At 44.9% G+C, this 22,838-nt stretch overlaps 1 protein-coding gene across 2 annotated transcripts in view; it reads right to left on the bottom strand.

Moving 5' to 3' along the window:
* Nucleotides 1-312: 312 nt before the first annotated feature.
* Nucleotides 313-22,838, bottom strand: part of LOC146854136 (cystine/glutamate transporter-like) — a 107,643-nt gene continuing 85,117 nt past the window's right edge. For both annotated transcript variants that reach the window (XR_014981161.1, XM_085651900.1), the window contains exon 12: nucleotides 313-1,898. Coding sequence is in view for 1 of the 2 variants with exons in the window: in XM_085651900.1 (XP_085508026.1) it covers nucleotides 1,834-1,898 (65 nt within the window). In the remaining variant the exon portion in view is untranslated. The remainder of the gene's footprint in view (nucleotides 1,899-22,838) is intronic.

The following is a 22,838-nucleotide window of genomic DNA, read 5'->3' as shown; positions in this document are numbered from 1 at the left end:
GCTTACTGTATTTCAAGCCATTTAAGCAGATTTCAGGGCAACACAAATCAGTCCCTTGAAGATGTATTTACTTATTCAGTAAATACAGTGCAACCAGTTCCACATACAGATGCACTAGTTGGATTGTTTAGGAAAAAGGAAGAATAATCAGAAGGAGAGTGTATCTCCCCCGTCTAAAATCTTGGTTTAAAGGAAGGCCCTGTGGAACATGAAGGGCCCTCATACATCCATAGAGCATTCTTTTTATGGTTCATACAATATGGTGGCATTGCAAACATGATATACTTTCATAATTGTAATAAAGACTGCTCATTTGCAGCTGAAACAGTTTAATTCTAGTCAAATGAAGCTGATCCCCAGTTTGTAAAACTGCACAGCATTCAACTTGAGCTCCAAACTGGTATACATTCTATATTATCAGCCCAATGTGCTTCTTTTTCATAAAGAGAGTAAACAGAGAAACATTTAAAATAATGGCTTAAAATGTAGAAATGTTATCTTGCAATGGTGAATCACTGTGTATTTGTTGCAATGCTACAAACTATTTTTCCACAGCCGCATTCCAAGAGTGATGCTTTGTTCCAAGCTGCTATAGTGCTTTTGCACAACACACATTCATGATCCTGATGAAGGCTCAATTACAGATGTCAGACCATTTCATTCTTGTTTTATGATCCCTCATTTCTGTTAAATCAGGGTGGGTTTTAGCTTTTGGTTCGAACCAGTAAAAAGCCAGTATTATTAGACCATGCTGGATTCATATTTCCCATGGACTGGAAATAGAGATAAAACTAACATAATTGTTAAAAGCTTGAAACGTTATTGAGCAATGATGACTTATTTTGTATTCACGACAAAGTTATGCACTGTTTCTGCCTTTCGCAGGGATTGGTAGCTGCAACGTGCTATGGTGCTGGTGTGCTACAGTAGCGCAGTGTGCTGCAGTGCTATGTTGGAACAGGGCACAATGGTGCCCAGTGGTTTGGACTGCTAAGGTGTACAGGTAACACTAGATATGATGGTGCCATAGTGTTGCAGTCACATTTGTTCCTATTGTGCTGAATTGCTTGCTGCTACTATAGTGTTCTATTTCATAGTAACAAGATTGTACAAAGTACTTTGGTGTCAAGGACGTGCAGTGTCATATGCTATCATAATGCAAAAGCATTTTTGGGACCATAAATGACAAGTGTACTTTTGTGCAATGAAGTTTTGAGGAACTATGTTATCAAGGAAATATAATAGGCCAGGCTGACAATGAAATGCATTGTGCTACAATTTGTTAGATATGGACTAATTCTCATTAAGGTTGTGATATGATATGTTGCCAATGCGGTGTCGCCTGCTAACATTCCTGGGGTGTGACAGTGATATTGGTCCACAATGCTGAAATTTTCTAGTGGCATGATAGAGCAGAACACAAGATAGCCATGTGCTATGGCTCCAAATTCATGTAGCACTGTGAGCAGTATATTGTGGTGGCAAGGTATGTGTGTGCCAAGTTGTGTTGTTTAAAGGTCAACATGGTGTAGTGTACAAAAGAACCACACTAGTGGAGAGTGCAAACTTGCCAGTTTCGCACAGTGTTCCAATGTCCCAGGGTGCATGTAGACTTCAGTGGCACAGTAGTTTGGTGGAGGTGTGTTGTATTCATGCAACGAGTAAAGCAAGGGTGTATGTCAAAGACCCATGACAATGGTGATGGGATACATATTACAGAAGTCTTCCGGTTGAGTATCATAATTGTGTTATGGTACAGCAGTGTATAGTTATGTAGTGCCACAATATATAGTTTGTTCATGGATGGGTATTTGTAGGTGTAGGCACTTCTACTCAGTAGGTCTTTATTTCTTGTGGAATCACCTCCATCAAAAGCTGCAACTTTATTGTCAGGAAATCTAGAAGAAAAGAAAGAAAATAGTTTTTTCTATGCAAAATGGCTGAACAGGAAAGTAACCAACAGATGTCATGAAAGATACAGGAATTTCACTTCCCTGCATCAATATGATAAAGTGGTGAAGCACACTGGCACTAATATTAATAAGACTACCGTACCCATGATCGTAACCCTAATTCTAATATTACCAAGAAAACATTCCTAACCCTGACTATATTTTGAAAATAATGCACACTTTCTGCAGAAATGAAACCAAATGTTTTCGTTTTACTTAGTCTGAATTTCACAGTGGTACCCTTAATGGAGAAATGGGTATTTAATATAAACAAATAACAAAAAATAACTTCAGAAACGCTATTGTAGCTGGAGAAAATATTTGGACACTGGAACAGCACTTTCAATGGAATGTTTTACAGACATTGTCCAAATATTTTACCATTAACGGCATTCCGAAAAATCAGGGATATATCATATCATCAAGCAATTGAGTTAATTCTAACTAGATATCTATTTCTATTTTATCCATCGAAGGTCCTATTTTTCACTCTATACCACTACTATAACTAGCATACAAACAAGCATTCTAGTTCTATTTAAATGACTACCATAGTCTTGATCATGATTGTAAGGAAATCAATGTTTTTAGCAAATTCTTCCATTATTTTCCTTGGACAATTGGTATTTTGTCCTCAGGATTGTCTGGTGCCTATTAATTAGGCCCAGCCACAAGTGAGCTGTTTAAAGGTGCAGACTTTTGATTCTGTAAATTGAAATCAGTACAGTTTGTCAGCTGCCTGTGCACATTTCATCTACAGCGGCAAAAATCATATGTGAAGATATGTGAAGTGATGGAGATAAATATATTGGATTACACATTTCTTAAAAGTGAACTGTATGGTTTCAAATACATATACATGCTGCAGGTGTATATTTTCTGCCATCTAAAATGTAATGTGACATTTAATTTGTAGATTTTGACTGAAATGCAATCAGAACAAAATGTAGAGCTGCAGTTAACCTGCTGTGAAAAGGCGATTATTGAAGTAAGTTTCCAGTTAACCTGTAAACTGAATTCAGTTATGAGCCATTATATATACTTTGCTGACACAGCTACAGTGTTCTGGTGACATACCACTTCTGTTTGGAATTCACATTTGATAACAGCTTTTCTCTCCAGATGTCTCTTCAATGCTCTACAAAAGGGTTCTCCAAAGTCGGTAGAGTAGGGCCGGATCCATGCCAGATTCTTAGCATATCCCCACTAAGATAAATGCAGCTATCCTTAAAATCTCGCATGGATAGGGCCCTCTAGGACTGACTTTGGAGATCCCTGCTCTACAGCAAGCCCATGATGAGTTGGGAGGGGCTGGTCCAGGCCTGGGCGCAGCCTATCTTGAGTGCAAGGATTTAGTAACACTACTCTCTTCTCATAGTACAGGTCCAAGGAGACATGCTGGTGCCCTTTCTCTAAAGTAAGCCTAAGCCAAGAGTAGGCAGGCAAAGTTTGTCCCTGTAGTTCAGGGGTTTAAATGAGAGGGATACAGGTGGGGTGAGAGGCAGAGGGAAGTTTTGCACATCTGAATAAAGGTATCAGCATTTTGGTTTTCTGATGCATGGAACTCAGAGAAGGACGTTATGCAACAAGAGCAGCAAGTGCATCATTTTGTGGAAATATGGGAGTGTGACATTTATCAGAAATGATTAATAGATCAATATCAATGGTAAACAATTGTACTTTATAAAGCACCATGCTTGACTCACTGCAAGGAGAGAACCTTCTTGTAAATGAAGGATCATAGCTGACTTTGTTGCTTATTTGCACATAAGAATTTCTTACTGACTTCCAGATTATTGAAGTAATTTTCCTCTAGCATTGACTTTAGTTTCTGTGCAGGGCCGGACTGGCCGTAGCGGGCACCGGGCAATCCCCCGGTGCGCCGCACGGGTGGGGGCCGTTTTTGTTACAGGGCCGTTTTTGCAGCATGGTTGCAAAAAACGGCCCTGTAACAAAACCGGCGGAAAACCGGCCCTGGCAAAGAGCTCGGCGGCACCCCCAACCAGGGGCGGTTGGTGACATTTGAAGGTGGTGGGGCGTGGAGGTCCGGGTTGAGTCAAGTGCCCGGTGGTGGGAGGGGGTGGGACTCGGGAGGGTTCTCCCCCTCAAAATGTTTTGAAGGAGGATGGAGTGAAACACAAAGCAGATAAGCTCAGGCTTGACCTTCGGTTTATGGAATCCCAGTGCATTCCATTTCCGACTCTGACGTCGATCTCTGAGCGCTTCACCTGCATCTCTGTCCACAGACGGGTGCGGGCACATGTTAACTTAACCCCACAGAATTAGTGCAGTAAAAACAAGTGCCACAGGCTCTTAATGCATGAGTCAGAGTGCTCAGGGCAGGCTCCAGCGCTGCTCTTTTTGTTTCCTCTTCAAACAGCTGATGGCCCTCGAATGCAGCCGCGCCCCCCTCTCACCTTGAACTCCACTGACTGGAAGTTGCGGGATGTGGTCCAGAGTCCACAGGGCCCTGACAGAGGCCAGCTGCCGGGTCACCTGCCTTTTCCTGGCGGGGTTGTTCCCTGCTTGTCTCCAGCACGGTCCAGCTGGGACTGGTAGTCTCCCCAGCCCCCGGTACTTGGCCAGCAGGTCGGTGTTGCTAAGCCTCAGACACTGGACCACGGCGTTTACGAAGGACATGTGTTCCCATGGTTCTTCAGCCCGGGGATTGTTCGGACACCGCAATGGGGTTCACCGGATCAGTACTGTTTCAGAGCTGCGCGGCGGGCTCTTCCGCAGCCCACTCCCTCAGCTCCCTCCCATTGTCCAATCAGGAGCTCAAGGCCTAGCGCGAAGCGAAGGTAAGGGAGTGCTCTGCTCCGGATGTTGCCACCCACTGCTCTGTCTTGAGGGGGCTCGGCCCGGCCCCTTTCCATTCATTTCAGTGGTACGCTGCTGAAGTCGCCTTGGGCGCAGCATAGGCGCCCCATTTGAAAACAGCCATTTTCTGCTTTCTTTAGCCACTCCCTTCAGGATGACATCACTCCTCTCGCATGTGCTTCGAGGGCGAGCAATAGTCCTCGCCCCGACCGGGTGCAGGAGGTGTCTCTGACCTGGCTGTGACCTCGTCCCACTCCCTTCCTAGGAAAACAGTCACACAAAACAGAATTTGATTTGTGTTCCCCACGGGGCAGCCAGTGAGCACTTCATTTGAGGCTGCTGGCTGCTGGCTGCTGCATTGTTGTGTGTGGTGTCTCTCTCTTGTCTCCAGTACCCGATCCTCGCCGAGTTTAGTGGGGCAACGCCCCTTTCGCTCCTATGCACCAGCCACCACTGCCCCCAACCCCCCCGCGAGGGAGGGTAGGGAGCGGCCGAGCACTTTGCCAGGGCAGGTTTTGGTACCCAGTCCGGCCCTGTTTCTGTGCCCACAACTGTCCCCCAAATATATGGTACCAGTTCCATGCATGGGAGACATCTCCTGAGAACAGCATGTCTGCTCAATGGACTTGCTCCAAGGAGCCTGGGTGCTATGGCGTTGCTAAGACCCTAACTGCTAGACGGTTCTCTTCTGCCTGAGAAGAACGTGACCTAAGGAGCTTAAGTGCTGAGTTGCTTAGAAGAACAGCAGAGAGAAGGACATTGTGACTGTGAAAGGGGAAAATTTGTTTCAGTAACTAGCACTGAATATAGCAGTTATTTCCAATTTTCCTTATTAATGGGTGAGTGTCCGGATTCTAACAGTGATATCAGCAAGACTCACTAAGCTGATATCTGTTCCTCAATTAAGTGTATCGAACTGTACTCGAACTCTTGACTAGCGATTCTTGAATTTAATTTTTTTGTATTTTTACACCATTCCTTTCACTTAATTTTTACCCATGTTTTCCCAATATATGGTTGGCCTTTAAACATTTCTATATTTAACTAACCTGGTCTGAAACTCGAAGTTCTTTCTTATGTATATTGTTGTTGACTAGTAATTTCACACCTATTACAAACACTTTCACTGAAGAAACCCTCACTTCTTGAGCCACGTCCAAGGGTCCCTTCCAGAAATCTAGTTAATGTCTTGCCTAGATGGTTTGAGCCATAAGGGATCAGTCGCAGCCCAAGACTGTGATGTTTCTTCCTCTTATCTCAGTATATCTAGTATCTATAATGGTGTACAATATATGATTAACTCTTTTGTAATTCTATCCAGGAGCCGATCACTTTTTCCCTAACTTTAATCTATAAGCATTGGCCATACCCACTTTATCTTGCGTCTTACTCTACAATAAAAACTATCCTTTTACTCTATACATTACGTTATCTGTATGCCCCTAAACAAGGTGCTAAACAATTAGCCTAGCTTACCACTGTATAAATTTCTGCCCTTATTGTGTATATTTCCAAGCCATGAACTGCAAGTGTATGACATTCCTTTCAGCATAATCTAGTCTTTTAAATAGTCCTAAACTATACCATGCCCCTTACCTTCAATGCACCACAGACCTGTACACTAAACTTTAAAACCTGATTCAAGTATTATACTTATTTTTGCTTTGACCTTCACATTGATCAAATACTGTTTCAAAAAACTCTCTTGCAATGCGTGCCTCTATGGAGTGTCTTCCAATCTGTAACTTGACACTTAACCATATTTTAATTCACGCCATCAAGTTCCGCCTACTCATGGTCCTCAATATGGCCATGTTATTTGCCATTAATGGTTTGCTATCTGTAAGTCTTGAATCATACTTATCTTTGCAATCAACCCCATGGTAGGGTCACCATTATTTCATCACATCTGTTGATCTTAGCAATCACCCTCATACTAGTTTAACCATTATTCCATTGCTTTTATTGACTAGGAACACTTATACAACACATATCTGGTCTCTAAATCCCTATCACCCTAAAAGATATATCTGAAACAAATATTATCGCTGCAGAAATGGCCAGCAAGGAGCACTTAATGTCCCACTACCTACTTTGATCGTCAATTTTACCCACATATTGCCTTCACACATTTTCCATTTATCTTTTATTCCTTTAGTTGGATAGTTTCTTATCATTGTGTAAAGAGAAGAATATAATAATTACTTACTGGGTCCTCCATTATGCAGAGACTTCTCTTTCTTGTCACATTTCTTTTGGCATTGGGGTATGTTTGTACAGCGAACGACCTTTACAACGCGGTCGTTACACCGAGATACATTTACATTGCGGTCATTACTACGCAAGTCGTTAGAACGCTGGATGGCACTATACACTAATGAATAGTATGATTTACTATTCCAACACCTTCCCTACTGTTACTTAGGCTGGAGTTGGAATAGTAAATCATACAATTCCTAAGTCCATCGCCTCTAGCGCAAATCATTGTAACGACTTGCGTTGTAATGCCTGCGATGTAACGTACCGCAATGTAAATGATCGCGTTGTAACGTCACATATTTGTTTGTACCTGCAAAAAGGACCCATGTTGCTAGATTCCCCCTCTTTCAAACATGTTGCCTTTAGGCAGATGTTTCCACCTCCATTTCCTTCTATGTGCGGTCTCCTAGGTAATTACTGTGTTGTTTCACTCCTGCCCTCTTTTAAGGTAGTTTTAGGTATTGTGGCAAGTAAGAAATAGTTACCCTAAAAGGAATCATGAACAAACGAGTTATATCGTTGAACAGCAATTCAGAAATGCCTCTGTGGACTCTAGTGAATGTTAACATATACGCAACGAAGACCTGTTTTCCTTAGGTGGCGGCCAAACCCTTTCTTTCCATAGGACTGAATTGCCAGAATAACTAGCATGGATAACCCCAAAATCCAGTAAAGTGTGTACCATTGCAACATTTGTATGAATGATCTATGTGAATTATGCCTTCATCATGGTGATGGCTGTGGGTGTGACTATTAAAACAACCCAGAACATATTCTTGTGGCCCAGGTAAGGGGGCACATGTAGGTAGATGCCCTGAAGGGAAAGGTTGTCAGAACATACCCAGTGACAGTGGGGTAATGATTATTTCAATAGAATCCCTTAAAACACATGTTCAAGACTGACCTGGGGGTTCTCTCTACGTCAATAATGTGCCAGAAATCCCTGGCAACCTGAGTGTGTTTTTTTCTTTGATATCCTCAATCCATTCTGAAGGGCCTGCCACTTCACTAGACCTGATGGTCATGTCCTTCACCTCTGTGTTTGCAATAAATATTTACAATACATCAACTTTACTTAAGACATAACCTCTGGCTGGCCTGTCCTCCACTGGTTGAAATCTGGTGGCATACTTGGAAATGCTGCTGTAGCTTGACTAGTGGAGATTCATGAGCTTTGATGGTTGTGAAGAAGTGTTCCCTTGACTTAAATACAGAGGAAGATAAATTGAGAGGGATGTCTGTAGTTGTCCGTGAATCAGACTTGGACAACAACCAAGGTATTGGCTTCAATGCCAATATTGTAGCCGAAACCCTAAGAACCTCCTCCTGACTGGGAGCAGATGGCAGCACCCTGTCGAGCAGTTACAATGACGATTGGAACTCAATCGCATCCCTAAAAAAAGAACAGGTTAAAATTGCTCTTCATGACAGAGTATCTCAGAGCCAATATTGCACCCAGTGGCTTATTAGTTACGAATGTACTTGGTATTCTTCTAGTGGACATTATCTTCAGACGTAAATGGGCCCAGGTTGCATGGGAATGTACCTGAGATTGGTTGAGTCTCATAATATACACAGCCAAATACCTCTCAGGGATATGCTGATACACACCAGTCCACGGGTGGCACCTACTGTAGAACAACGCTCCCTTTGGGACCTACCCCCGTCACTGAACACTACCCGTGTGGCTCAAGTGGGGTATGCTACCTTACTAAAGGGATCAAAGAAATCAGATTAGATCCTTCCTATACATGGATGCAGAGGGGCCACACCAACTGTAACACTAAGAACTGCATGAATTTGATCACCTGCCCGAGCCTTACGATACGTTGGCAGGACGACTAGACCAGCTAAAATAGGGAGCATGAAACACCGCAGTAACATCTGATGTAAAAGGAGTACGACTAAAATGAGTAACCATTTTTGATGACTTGCAGCAGACTATTTGGAAGCATGTGATCTTTGGGACAAGTGAATCCTGTTCCAGAGGGAGCAGTACTGGACACGTCACTGGCCTAAATGAATCTTTTACTTTCCTGGTCCTCTTTGCTCCCTGTGATACAGTTCTGCTGAACCAGTTAGGCTTATCAGCATATGAGTTCACCACCATGTTTCACCTAGTAGTATACTCCACCCCGAGACGCGTGGCGATATTGCTAAATACTTCTCTTCGCAAGCAAAACATTGCCATGTCTGCTCATCGAGGCAACGGTGTTCTCTTATAAAACGAAATGAGTTCTATTACCTGCATTTGAGAATATATTGATTGACCTAGTTCCCTGCATGGGTTTGGTTTTCTATCTTGTGATGTCACGGGTGGTCACCTGCTTGTGTGTTCATATGTGCACATATAATTTATAATTAATTATAAATACCATTCTACCTAGTGGTGCTTTTGACACACTGCCTCCCATGTCAACACCGCTCGATGTGAGTTGACCCTGATGGGGAACGTGTGCCAGTAGGCATAACATTCATGAAGCAAACTACCAGCATCTGATAGTAATTTCCTTGACATCCACAATGGCATATTTATATGCCCTCCATTAAACTCTGTATGCAATTATTCTGTCTGTTTTGCAATAATTCTAACATTTTTGACTCCCCTTTGAGAACACTCTACTGATATCCCGATGGGGGCGTTTCTTTGGTTCACAAAACGCCTACTGCCTCCTAGTTGGTCCCTTTGACCGTGCACGCGCACACGTTCCATTGACCTAAATATATCGCTCTCCTGCCGTCTCAGCATTCAACCTAACATAGCAGCCGCTTTGAACATACAGTCTAGTGGCGTTTCCATCTCGCTTTACTCACCTGTCTCGCATATCGCATTGATCAGTCAGGCTTTATAACCCCCGTCCTGGCTGCCTCATTACCTCAAGGCCTTCAGAGGGGGGGCGTAGGTCACAGGCACTTTTCCATGTGGACTCCGTAAGTACCTAGGCAATTGCATTTATGGTATTAATCTTGGCTTTCTAACTACTTATTAGCTAACTGAGATGCACTTTTCTACCAGTTTTTTTCCCACAGCATAGTCCTCTCTCCAATCCTGAGGGGCAAATGCTCAACCCTCATAGGGTATGATGCATATTATCTGCATTTGAGAATATATTGATGGGCCTAGTTCCCTGCATGGGTTTAGTTTGTGTCTTGTGATGTCAAGTGTGGTCATCTGCTTGTGTGTTCATATCTGCACATATCACTGCGATGCATGATTTCACCATAAGCATGTTTTTACTATGGCCTAATGTATACTTGATGTAATGAGGGAGGTATTACCCCAACTTCCCAGTTGGTGGTACCATATATAACTGTATTTTCTCTTAGAGATCGGATTATCCGTGTTCAGTACCGAAGTAGATGTAGTTGACACAATACAGATATTTTGATTAAGTACCTGTAGTAACACATGCACGGTTCCCAATCAGGTGTAGGTTATGTTTTACATCCTGGTCCTGACTGACTGCTAAGAACTGGTTGGAACACGTAAGGCAAGAAACATGTTGACCTTAATTTACATTATTGCTTCAGCAGTCAAGTTTCATATTTTCCAGGAATACCCTGGTTAGCGCATGCCCTGTTCTGCGGCATGCTGCATTGAGGTATGGCATACAAGATCCGCCCATTTCCCCGTCCATCTTTTTGATTGGCTCCTGTTACTGTCCTTGCTAAATGGTTGCTTTTCATTTGTAAATAAAAAGACACACAATTGATGGACGGAATGCAGAACAAATCAAAACATTCACCCCCAGTCAAGAGATCTGGGTTAAATCCATAATTCTTTTGCTCACCATGCCACCCCAGTTTAGACCTGGCCATATGCAAATCAGTCTTGACCCTGTGCCTCATGGGAACAGTCTAGCCCGAAATGCCAAGCCAGGTCCTCCCTGGACCGGAAACAAGCATCCTAGGACCGTTTTCGGGGTTTCACCCCTCTTCAGCCAGGATAGCTTGATTTCAGTGGCACAGTGAGCCCGGGACCCACGTCTGGGCATACCCAGCGCACTTAGGGCGAGGAAGCAAAAGACACACAACTGATGGACAGAACGCAGAACAAATCAAAATATTCACCCGCAGTCAAGAGATCTGGGTTAAATCCATCATTCTTTTGCTCACCATGCCAACCCAGTTTAGACCTGGCCATATGCAAATCAGTCTTGACCCTGTGCCTCATGGGAACAGTCCAACCCGAACTGCCAAGCCAGGTCCTCCCTGGACCGGAAACAAGCATCCTAGGACTGGTTTCCGGGTTTCACCCCTCTTCAGCCAGGATAGCTTGATTCCAGTGGCACAGTGACCTGGCAGTTTGGGCTGGACTGTTCCCATTGGGGCCAGGGTCAAGACTGATTTGCATATGGCTGGATCCAAACTGGAATGGCATGGTAAGCAAAAAAACGATGGATTTAGACCCAGCTCTCTGTACTGGGGTGAATGTATGACATTGTTCTTAATTCTGTCCATCAATTGTTCTTTTTGCTTTCATTTGTAAATAGGCTTGTTAATCCCTCCTTGGTACCGCCCTGTCTGCATTTGTTACCTCCCATAATGACTGGATCTTTTACTGGTGTTGTTAACACGGTCTGCTTTATGAGTTGGTGAGCACTATTTTCTTTAATGCTCTTCCCCTACTCTACCCACGAAATCGCAGAACCCACCCGCTTTTATTTTATTAGTAATTTATTTATTCAAATTACAGCGCGGTCTGCTTTAACTATAGTGGCCGCTCCTTTTTAATTATTTAATATACCTTGCGGTCCGCTTTCACTTTAGTGGCCGTGCTTATTTAATTACCAGTGAGGGCCGCTTTCACTTTAGCGGCCACACTACAGAACCTTTTGAATGTTTTTTTTTTTCACTTTGGGTGGAAGCGCCATACATGCTTTCACTTTAATGTTGGTCACGCCACTTTGTTTAGACGCTGCTCATTGTAACCTGACTATGCGAGCAGCGTCTAAAAATAGGGACATGGCCAACATTAAATTGGTCTCACATTTGCGAGAGTTTGAGCTCTTGGCATTAAAAATAACAATGTCTTTTATATATGTGTTGCTTTTAAAAACACATAAATAAAAGGCATTGCCCTTTACAATGCCAATAGCTTAAACGCTAGCAAATGTGAGACCTATTGCACTGAAAATGCTTGTTTTTACTCATGTCAAGGGTACCAATATATTCAACCTCATTAGGTACCATGTAGACATTTTTAATCACCCAGTTCACCACCTCACACCTACTACACCCTCACTAGCACTCTTCATTATGGCATTTTACTTTAAAGATCTCTGGCAAAGAGCCCCCTTGATGGGTTTGTTGGGCATTGCAACGCTGGCCCAACGAGGAGCTGCCCGATGATGAAGTATGATACCCTTCTGGGTGTGTGAGGGCTATTGCTACTGATCAATTAGATCCCCTGATCCAGTCAATCAGACCCCTCTCTTCTTTCCGGTTTTGATGAGGAATGGCACAACTTTGTGGTTTACAAAAATATTTACTGACATTAAAAAGCCTTATTAATACCTCTTTGATATTTGTCCCAAATACCAGCATTTCATTATTAGGAGCAGATTCTTCTGTGCTGCATCCATGTGGCAGCTGTACCGACAGGTCTTATGGTTACCACCATTTACTCCCCAGCAAAGGAAATTCAAGAGAGAAGGAAAAGGCTACATACCAGTATGCATCTGTTCTTGGCATGTAGAGCTGCAGAGTTGTACGCTATGCACAGATTGCCATCTGGTGTTGGGCTCGGATGCTTGCACTTTGTTGTTGTCTTGGAAGAGTCTTTTGTAGTCACAAGATAAGTGACTCCTCTCTTGGACGATAGTGCGCATGGGCATCGACTCCATCCTTAGATTGTTTTTCGCCATGATGGTAAATGATGGAGTCAGTAAGAAGTAGGAGATGTCCATGTGAATGTATCTAATTAAGATAATACTGGAACAGATACCGGTTCCAGGAAGGCGGGTGGAAGTGTACAACTCTGCAGCTCTACATGCCAAGAACAGATGCATACTGGTAAATAGCCTTTTCCGTTCGAGGCATATGAGCTGCAGATTGTACACTATGCATAGACTGTACTGCACTGTCTCCCCTAGTGGTGGTCACCTGTATCTGTTGCAGTAGATTGAAAAAGTGTTTTAAGAATAGCCTGGCCTACAGAAGCTTGTTGCTTAGCCTGCACGTCAACACAATAGTGTTTGGTGAAGGTGTGTGGTGTAGACCATGTTGCTGCTTTACAGATGTCATCTAAGGGAATGTTCCCGAAGAATGCCATGGAAGCCCCTAGTTTGCGTGTTGAATGCGCTCTAGGGGGAATGTCAATGTGCGTTTAGCCTTTTGGTAGCATATTTGAATGCATTTTACTATCCACCTTGCGATCCCAGCTTTGGAGATGGGGTTACCTTTATGAGGTGGGGAGAAGGCTACAAACAGTTGATTTGCCTTTCTAAAGGGCTTAGTCCTGTCAATGTAATAAAGTAGAGCTCTTTTGATGTCTAGTGTGTGAAGAGCTCTCTCTGCCACAGAGTCTGGGTTTCGGAAAAACACCGGTAACTCAACTAATTTGTTAAGATGAAAAGCAGAGATTACTTTGGGAAGGAATTTTGGATTTGTTCTGAAAACCATTTGGTTACGATGTATTTGTAAGAATGGTTCTTGTATGGTTAAAGCCTGGATCTCTCTTACCCTTCTGAGAGAGGTAATTGTAACAAGGAAAGCTACTTTCAATGTGAGGAACTGAAGTTCACATTTATGTAGAGGTTCAATTGGGGGACCCATGAACATGGTAAGAACAATGTTTAAATTTCACACCGGTGAAGGTGGCAGTCTGGGAGGAATTATACTTTTAAGGCCCTCCATAAAGGTTTTAATTGAAGGTACTCTAAATAGTGACAAGTGTTGTCTGTTTTGTAAATAAGCAGCAAGTGACGCTAGATGTAATCGTATGGATGAATATGCTAGATTACATCTTTGTAAGTGTAGCAAATAGCAAATGATGTCCTAGATTGAAGCATCCAACGGATCAATCTTATTGTTATTGCAGTAGATGACACATATTTTCCATTTTGCTGCACAGCAAGCTCTAGTAGGAGGGCGTCTGGCTTCTTTAATGATGTTCATACAGTCCGGCAGAAGGTTAAGATAACCGAACTCTAGGACTTCAGGAGCCAGATCGCTAGTTTCAGTTGACCTGGATCACGGTGCCTTGTCTCTCCATGGTTCTGCGTTAGCAATGTTGGGGAGAGGCGTAGTTTTTGGTGTGGAACTACTGAGAGTTCCAGTAGTGTTGTGAACCACGGTTGCCGTGCCCATATGGGAGCCACCAGGATCACCTTGAGAGACTGTTGTCGGAGCTTGTGTACTACTCGGGGAATCAGTGGGAGTGGCGGAAAAGCATACCCAAATCTGCCTGACCAGTTCACCCATATTGCATTGCCTTTGGGCAACGGGTGTGGAAACCTGGCGGCGAAGATTGGGCATTTTGCATTTGCGTGTGTGGCGAACAGATCTATGTCTGGTTGACCCCACATTTGGAAAAATGGTTGAAGAACTTGGTGATGAAGTTCCCATTTATGTATCTGCTGTGTCTGTTGACTTAGCAGATCCACAATCTGATTGTGAACTCCTGGAAGATGTTCTGCCAGAAGTTATATGTTTTGTGGAATGGCCCATCTCCAAATGTTTTGTGCGAGCTGGGACAGCTGCTAAAAATGTGTGCCTCCTTGTTTCTTTATGTAATACATGGCTGTCATGTTGTCCGTCCGTTTAATCATGTTAAACTATCTAAAGAATTGTAATTTATTTACAAATGAATAACAAATTCAAAACATGCAATTGTAAATATGGAGATATATATATTTTTTCTACAAACCTATAAAAATAAAAATGATGTATAAAAAGCACTTTAGTTCTACCTAATTTTGAATTCAAGAGTTACGCTGTTTTCTATTATCTAACCTACATTCCTAAATCTATGTTTCTTCCCACTCAGTCCGTCCGGACTAGGACAGTCTTGTGCTGTAGATGTACTTGGAATTATTTTAATGCTAGAAATATTGCAAGTGATTCTAGGTGATTGATGTGGAGCACTTTCTGTTGAGTGGTCCATTTTCCTTGAATTGTGTAGTTTAGGAGATGGGCTCCCCAGCCGATGAGTGATGCATCTGCTGTTAGCACTATCTGTGGAACTGGCTCCAGGAATGGCCACCCTTTGGAAAGGTTTTGTGTGTTCCACCACTGCAGAGAGCAATGTGTGCTGCTGTCCACCAACACCAGATCTGTAAGTTGTCCTCGAGCCTGGTTTCACTGACGTGCTAGGCATTTCTGTAAGCGGCGCATCTGAAGTCTTGCATGAGGTATGATAAAGATGCAAGAGTCCATCATTCCTATGAGTTGCATGATTACCCTTGCTTGGAGGGAATGCTGTGGTTGAAATCTGGTGATTAGTGTTTGCATACTGGCTATCCTGGCTGGATTGGGATATGCTAGAGCTCTGGGGTGTCTAATGTGGCCCATAGATACTGATGTATGTGGGAGGGCTGAAGATTTGACTTGGGGTAGTTTACTGTGAATCCCAAGTCGTGTAGCAGCTGGATGGTTTGATGAGTGTGATGAACACACTGGCTCAATGACTTGGCTTTTATTAGCCAGTCGTTGAGATATGGAAAGACATGGACTTGTTGTCTTCTCAAGTGTGCTGCTACTACTGCAAGGCACTTTGTGAACACTCTGGGTGCGGTGGTCACCCCGAATGGAAGGACTTTGAACTGATAGTGTTGTCCGTCCACTATGAACCTTAGATACTTCCTGTGAGCCGGGTGTATGGGAATGTGGAAGTAGGCGTCCTTGAGATCTAGTGTGGCAATGAAGTCGCCTTGTTGAAGTAGTGGAAGGACCTGTTGGAGAGTGATCATATGAAAATGATCTGACTGTATATAGAGATTGATGGGTCTGAGGTCGAGTATTGGCCTTAGGGTCCCGTCCTTTTTGGGGATTAGGAAATACAGCGAGTAAACCCCAGGTCCTTGATGCTGTAAGGGAACTAGTTCTATTGCCTGCTTTTGAAGCAGTGAGAGAGCCTTTTGTTTTAAGAGCGTGAGGTGTTCCGTGGGCATTTGACGCTGTTTGGGTGGTATGGTGGGTGGGGTTGCTGTAAGTTCCAGGCAGTAACCATACTGGATAATTTGTCTTACCCACTTGTCTGTTGTGATGGAATCTCAGACAGGTAGGAACTGTGAGAGTCTCCCTCCGACCGGAGTGGAATGGTCTGGAGGGAGTGAAGGAAAGTCACTGTTTATTAGTGGGGGAGGCGTGAGTGTTGTTGTTACCTCGGCCTCTCCCTTTGTTATTTCCCCTGTATCCGCCTCTAAAATATCCTCTGTTGGGGGATGTTTGCGTGGTGTTTTTGTAGGAAGAGGAGGCGGTGTCTGTTCCAATGTTTTTAGATGCTCCTCTATAGAAGGAGCGATGAAAGGAGCCATGTGTGGATGGAGACTGTAATGCTCCCATGGATTTAGCAGTCTCCGTGTCCTTTTTCATTTTCTCTAGAGTGGTGTCTACAGCCGGTCCAAAAAGTTGTTCCTGATTGAACGTCTGGTTGAGGATAGTTGTTTGTACCTCCTGTATAAAGTCTGAGATACATAACCGGACATGTCGTCTGAGTACCACACTAGTGTTAATGGACCTAGAGGCTGTGTCACACTTGATTGATGCGTTGGTTATTAATTTGCCCTCTTGAATTAAATCATTTGCCTGGGTTTTGTATTGATCAGGTAAATGTTGTAATAGGGTTTCTAGTTGGTCATAGTGAGCCCTATTGTACCTAGCAAGTAATGCTTGGGTGTTGGCTATGCGCCAGTGATTAGCTGCATGGACAGCAACTCTCTTGCCAGAGGCATCTAACAACTTAGATTCCTTATCCGGAGGTGGTGCGCCACCGGAGGTTTGAGAGTTGGCACGTTTCCTAGCGTTAGTTACCACTAGTGAGTCTAAGGGTAGTTGCCCCTTGATGTAGGTGGGATCATCGGGGGCGGGTTTATATTTTTTGCCAATCCTGTGATTGAGAATTCTAGCTCTCACCGGGTCTTTGAATATGTTGGGGGCATGTTTAATGACCCCTTTTAGCATTGCCAGGATTTGTACAGTCTTCTGTGACTGTTCGAAGGTGTCTAGAAGGAAGTCCTCGTCTGCAGGGTCTGAATTCATCTGAACACTATGGTAGACAGCAGCTCCATTTACAAGCTGACCAAAGCCAATATTGTCATCTGGGGGAGATGGCTTTGTTGGATATGGCTGGGGATCAGGGAGGTCTGGGGGATCTATTGGGTCATCGTAATCGTCCCAATCGTCCTGTGGTACATCTGTGTCGTCATCAGGATCAGTGAAAGGGTCATTGTTGCCTCCCCCACCCCCATATCATCATCATCATCCTGTGGAGGTGGTGAATGTGGTGGATATTTTGAAAGCTGTGGAGGAGAGACAGGCTTAGGAGGAAGAACAGGCTCAGGAGAAAGGACAGGCTTAGGAGGAAGAACAGGCTCAGGAGGAAGAACAGGAGAAGAGGGTCTTATAGGTGAAGTGGCACAGTCTTTTTTCTTCATAGGAACTGCAGGAGTGTCTGGTGTGTCCAGCTTCCTCTTCTTGTGTGGAACAGCAGCCACATGTCCTGTTTTGGGGTATATATGGAGTTTTTTCTGCTTCGGATTGATAGGATCCGGTCGAAAAAGTTCTTCCTCCTCGGTAACCGCTTTTGGCGCCGACTTCTTCGGGTCCGAGCGGGGTGTGGATTTCTGCTCCGAGGCCTTGGGAGGTGGTTTGGGGTCATTTGGCTTGGCTATAAAGAGAGAAATCTTTTTCGGTTCCGAAGGCTTTGGTTTCGGATCCGATGGTTTTTCTTTCGGCATCGAGGTTGTCGGTGCCGACTCCTTTTTGGGAGTAGGTTGGTCTCCCGTCTTCGGTGCCGAAGGTGCCTGCGGGACACTGAGATGCGGTTTGCTTGGTCCCGAGCTACCGGAAGGCTTGTCCCTTATCTTCGGAGCTGGGCCCGGGGGCGGGGCTTCTACAGCTTGTTGTCAGTCGCGACTGGGGCCAGCAGGCGATGTCTTGACCAGGGCCTTCTTTTTTTCGGGTGGAGTTGGGGTAGGGGCAGTTGTACTCCCTCATTGACCAGGAGTGATGTGGTCGTCTGAGTCTCAGTCGTCTGCTTCGGACACGATTTCTAGGTCCTCAGAATCCTCCTCCGGGACATCAGGGCCTTCATCGAAGATGTCCACTGGTGCCGGAGCCCCTCACTGCGCCATGATGTGTCGTCTGGCCCGGCAATCACAGATGGTGTTCTTGGATCGAAAAGAGGCGCAGGCCTGGCAATTGTTCTTGTCGTGCTCGGGCGAGAGACACAGGTTACAGACCTTGTGATGGTCACTGTGTGGGAATTTCGCTCCACACTGGGGGCATTTTTTGAATGGAGTCCTTTCCATGAGCTGTAGGCCCGAATGGCGTCGATAGGCCCAGCGACCCGTGTCGACGACTGGAATCGAGTAACTGAGATGCGCGTAGAAGATCACGTGATCGAAAACAATACCGTCGAGTTGTAGATAGCTTGCGCTTCGAAAAGGTTTGAAGAATAAGGTGCCGAACCGGAGCGCAAAAGTTACATCCAAATCCCATGGCGGAAAAAAACAATCTGAGTCGATGCCCATGCGCACTATTGTCCAAGGGAGGAGTCACCTATCTCGTGACTACAAAAGACTTCCAAGACAACAACAAAGTGCAAGCATCTGATCCCAACACCAGATGGCGATCTATGCATAGTGTACAATCTGCAGCTCATATGCCTCGAACTCTTTGTTACTCTAATTGTCAATAGCTCAGAACTAAAGATAGATGAAAAGTTTTGCTGAAAAGTGGAATTGGTGAAATATGCTTTTTTTCGTCTCACATGAAGAGCGAATGTGGGTTTTAATATTTGCAAAAATAAGCCCAAGAGAAGGTTTACAAAAAGGGTAAATGCTGTGCCTTGGTACAGAAAACAGCCTATGTTCATGGGTCTTGCCAATTGCTGGACCGAACAACTTGTGGGTTCCCAAAGCAATTGTGATAGGAAAGGTCTTAACATAGGTGCCTATTCTGGTTGGTTCAAAGGTGACCAATCAGATTGTTGTTGTTTTAGTGTTTTGTTCACCCTTTGAACAAATCCAAATAGGGTGCTGTATTAGAGCCTCTGCAACTGGCAGATGGTAGCAATTGGAATAGCTCTGGAATAAAATTCTTGTATTATGAGTGCAGGTCGGTAATCTCTCAGCATTCCTTGGACTGCTGCGATATATTACCTTCTGTTCATGGTACATCATCCAACCCCATGAATTGCTAACACTTACCATGGAAAACAATCTCATTGCATGGCAGAAAATGTCCAGAGGTTTTTCAGCCGCAAGATATGTAAATCCCACAGGTACTGTTTTTAATGGCCAACAGGGACCCAGAAAAACTATTATTCCAACTGCATCAGGAGTGTAGTCTTCTGCTGCCACACAGGATTTCACAGCGCATAATCCATTTGCAACCTCTGTGGCGGGTTATTGTCCACAGCCTCAACAGTGTTTAGATGAGACGTGCATTATGGCACAAAGGTTTTTCCAGGATCCTTTTTCCCTTGATAACATACTAGAAATGGTTAAAATTGAATTACCTGTGGATCATGTCATTGCAAATTTCCAGCTCTTTAGGAAGTGGGAGAATTGTGCTAATACTCGGATAAGCTCTGTAGCATCTCCCTCTCTGCATGTATCCTTATCCAAGGGCAATTTCTTTGACCTAGTAATCCTAGGGGCATATTCTCAAGAACGTGTGATAACCATCGCAAATTTAGCTTAATGCAACTCTTCACATCGCAGTCTATCACGAGAAAACAACTCTGTGTTAACGTGGTATTCTGAACACGGTGGTACCATGCAATTGTCCCACGATAACATGTCAAATTACCGTGTTAAAATTAACGCAATGCTGAAAAACCGCAAAACACGAACACGAAAATAGTAGTGATGAGGCCAATCGCGATACAAAAATCAGCGATAACCAGCGCTAGGCCTGCAATTCCCACGCATCATGTGGGACACTGCACCATAAAAGCAGAGTAAAAAAACAGTGAGATGACAATGTACGAGGACAACCCGACATCCGTGACGTAGAACAAAGGACCATTGTCCCGCATCAAATAGGCATCTCCTCACAGTCACAATATACATTGACATGCAGTCTGCATGTAAACTGCAAAAACAACAATTGATGGACAGAATGCAGAACACTGTCATACATTCACCCCAGTACAGAGATCTGGGCCTAAATCCATCGTTTTTTTGCTCACCATGCCATTCCAGTTTGAACCCAGCCATATGCAAATCAGTCTTGACCCTGTGCCCCATGGGAACAGTCCAGCCCGAACTGCCAAGCCAGGTCCTCCCTGGACTGGAAACAAGCATCCTAGGACCGGTTTCGGGCTTTCAGCCCTCGTCAGCCAGGATAGCTTGATTCCAGTGGCATGGAGAGCAAGGGACTCACGTCTGAGCATACCCTTCCCACTCGGGGTGACAAATGCAAAAACAACAATTGATGGACAGAATGCAGAACACTGTCATACATTCACCCCAGTACAGAGATCTGGGCCTAAATCCATCGTTTTTTTGCTCACCATGCCATTCCAGTTTGAACCCAGCCATATGCAAATCAGTCTTGACCCTGTGCCCCATGGGAACAGTCCAGCCCGAACTGCCAAGCCAGGTCCTCCCTGGACTGGAAACAAGCATCCTAGGACCGGTTTCGGGCTTTCAGCCCTCGTCAGCCAGGATAGCTTGATTCCAGTGGCATGGAGAGCAAGGGACTCACGTCTGAGCATACCCTTCCCACTCGGGGTGACAAATGCAAAAACAACAATTGATGGACAGAATGCAGAACACTGTCATACATTCACCCCAGTACAGAGATCTGGGCCTAAATCCATCGTTTTTTTGCTCACCATGCCATTCCAGTTTGAACCCAGCCATATGCAAATCAGTCTTGACCCTGTGCCCCATGGGAACAGTCCAGCCCGAACTGCCAAGCCAGGTCCTCCCTGGACTGGAAACAAGCATCCTAGGACCGGTTTCGGGCTTTCAGCCCTCGTCAGCCAGGATAGCTTGATTCCAGTGGCATGGAGAGCAAGGGACTCACGTCTGAGCATACCCTTCCCACTCGGGGTGACAAATGCAAAAACAACAATTGATGGACAGAATGCAGAACACTGTCATACATTCACCCCAGTACAGAGATCTGGGCCTAAATCCATCGTTTTTTTGCTCACCATGCCATTCCAGTTTGAACCCAGCCATATGCAAATCAGTCTTGACCCTGTGCCCCATGGGAACAGTCCAGCCCGAACTGCCAAGCCAGGTCCTCCCTGGACTGGAAACAAGCATCCTAGGACCGGTTTCGGGCTTTCAGCCCTCGTCAGCCAGGATAGCTTGATTCCAGTGGCATGGAGAGCAAGGGACTCACGTCTGAGCATACCCTTCCCACTCGGGGTGACAAATGCAAAAACAACAATTGATGGACAGAATGCAGAACACTGTCATACATTCACCCCAGTACAGAGATCTGGGCCTAAATCCATCGTTTTTTTGCTCACCATGCCATTCCAGTTTGAACCCAGCCATATGCAAATCAGTCTTGACCCTGTGCCCCATGGGAACAGTCCAGCCCGAACTGCCAAGCCAGGTCCTCCCTGGACTGGAAACAAGCATCCTAGGACCGGTTTCTCTTGACTGGGGGAGAATGTCTGCATTGTCAGCATTCCGTCCATCATTTGTTTGTTGTGACGCTTTTCGCCCTAAGTGGGATGGGTATTCACAGACGTGGGACCCGTGCTCACTGCGCCACTGGAGTCAAGCTATCCTGGCTGATGACGGCTGATAGCCAGAAACCGGTCCTAGGATGCTTGATTCCGGTCCAGGGAAGACATGGCTTGGCAGTTCGGGCTGGACTGTTCCCATGAGGCACATGGTCAAGACTGATTTGCATATGGCCATGTCTGAACTGGGGTGGCGCAGTGGGCAAAAAAACGATGGATTTAACCCAGATCTCTTGACTGGGGGAGAATGTCTGCATTGTCAGCATTCCGTCCATCATTTGTTTGTCGTGACGCTTTTCGCCCTAAGTGGGATGGGTATTCCCAGACGTGGGACCCGTGCTCACTGCGCCACTGGAGTCAAGCTATCCTGGCTGATGACGGCTGATAGCCAGAAACCGGTCCTAGGATGCTTGATTCCGGTCCAGGGAAGACATGGCTTGGCAGTTCGGGCTGGACTGTTCCCATGAGGCACAGGGTCAAGACTGATTTGCATATGGCCATGTCTGAACTGGGGTGGCGTAGTGGGCAAAAAAACGATGGATTTAACCCAGATCTCTTGACTGGGGGAGAATGTCTGCATTGTCAGCATTCCGTCCATCATTTGTTTGTTGTGACGCTTTTCGCCCTAAGTGGGATGGGTATTCCCAGACGTGGGACCCGTGCTCACTGCGCCACTGGAGTCAAGCTATCCTGGCTGATGACGGCTGATAGCCAGAAACCGGTCCTAGGATGCTTGATTCCGGTCCAGGGAAGACATGGCTTGGCAGTTCGGGCTGGACTGTTCCCATGAGGCACAGGGTCAAGACTGATTTGCATATGGCCATGTCTGAACTGGGGTGGCGTAGTGGGCAAAAAAACGATGGATTTAACCCAGATCTCTTGACTGGGGGAGAATGTCTGCATTGTCAGCATTCCGTCCATCATTTGTT

The sequence above is a fragment of the Triturus cristatus genome, chromosome 4_1 (assembly GCF_964204655.1).
Source record: "Triturus cristatus chromosome 4_1, aTriCri1.1, whole genome shotgun sequence".
Classification (NCBI taxonomy): domain Eukaryota; kingdom Metazoa; phylum Chordata; class Amphibia; order Caudata; family Salamandridae; genus Triturus; species Triturus cristatus.
The sequence above is the reverse complement of the archived record's forward strand: the minus strand, read 5'-3'. Positions and strand labels throughout refer to the sequence as shown.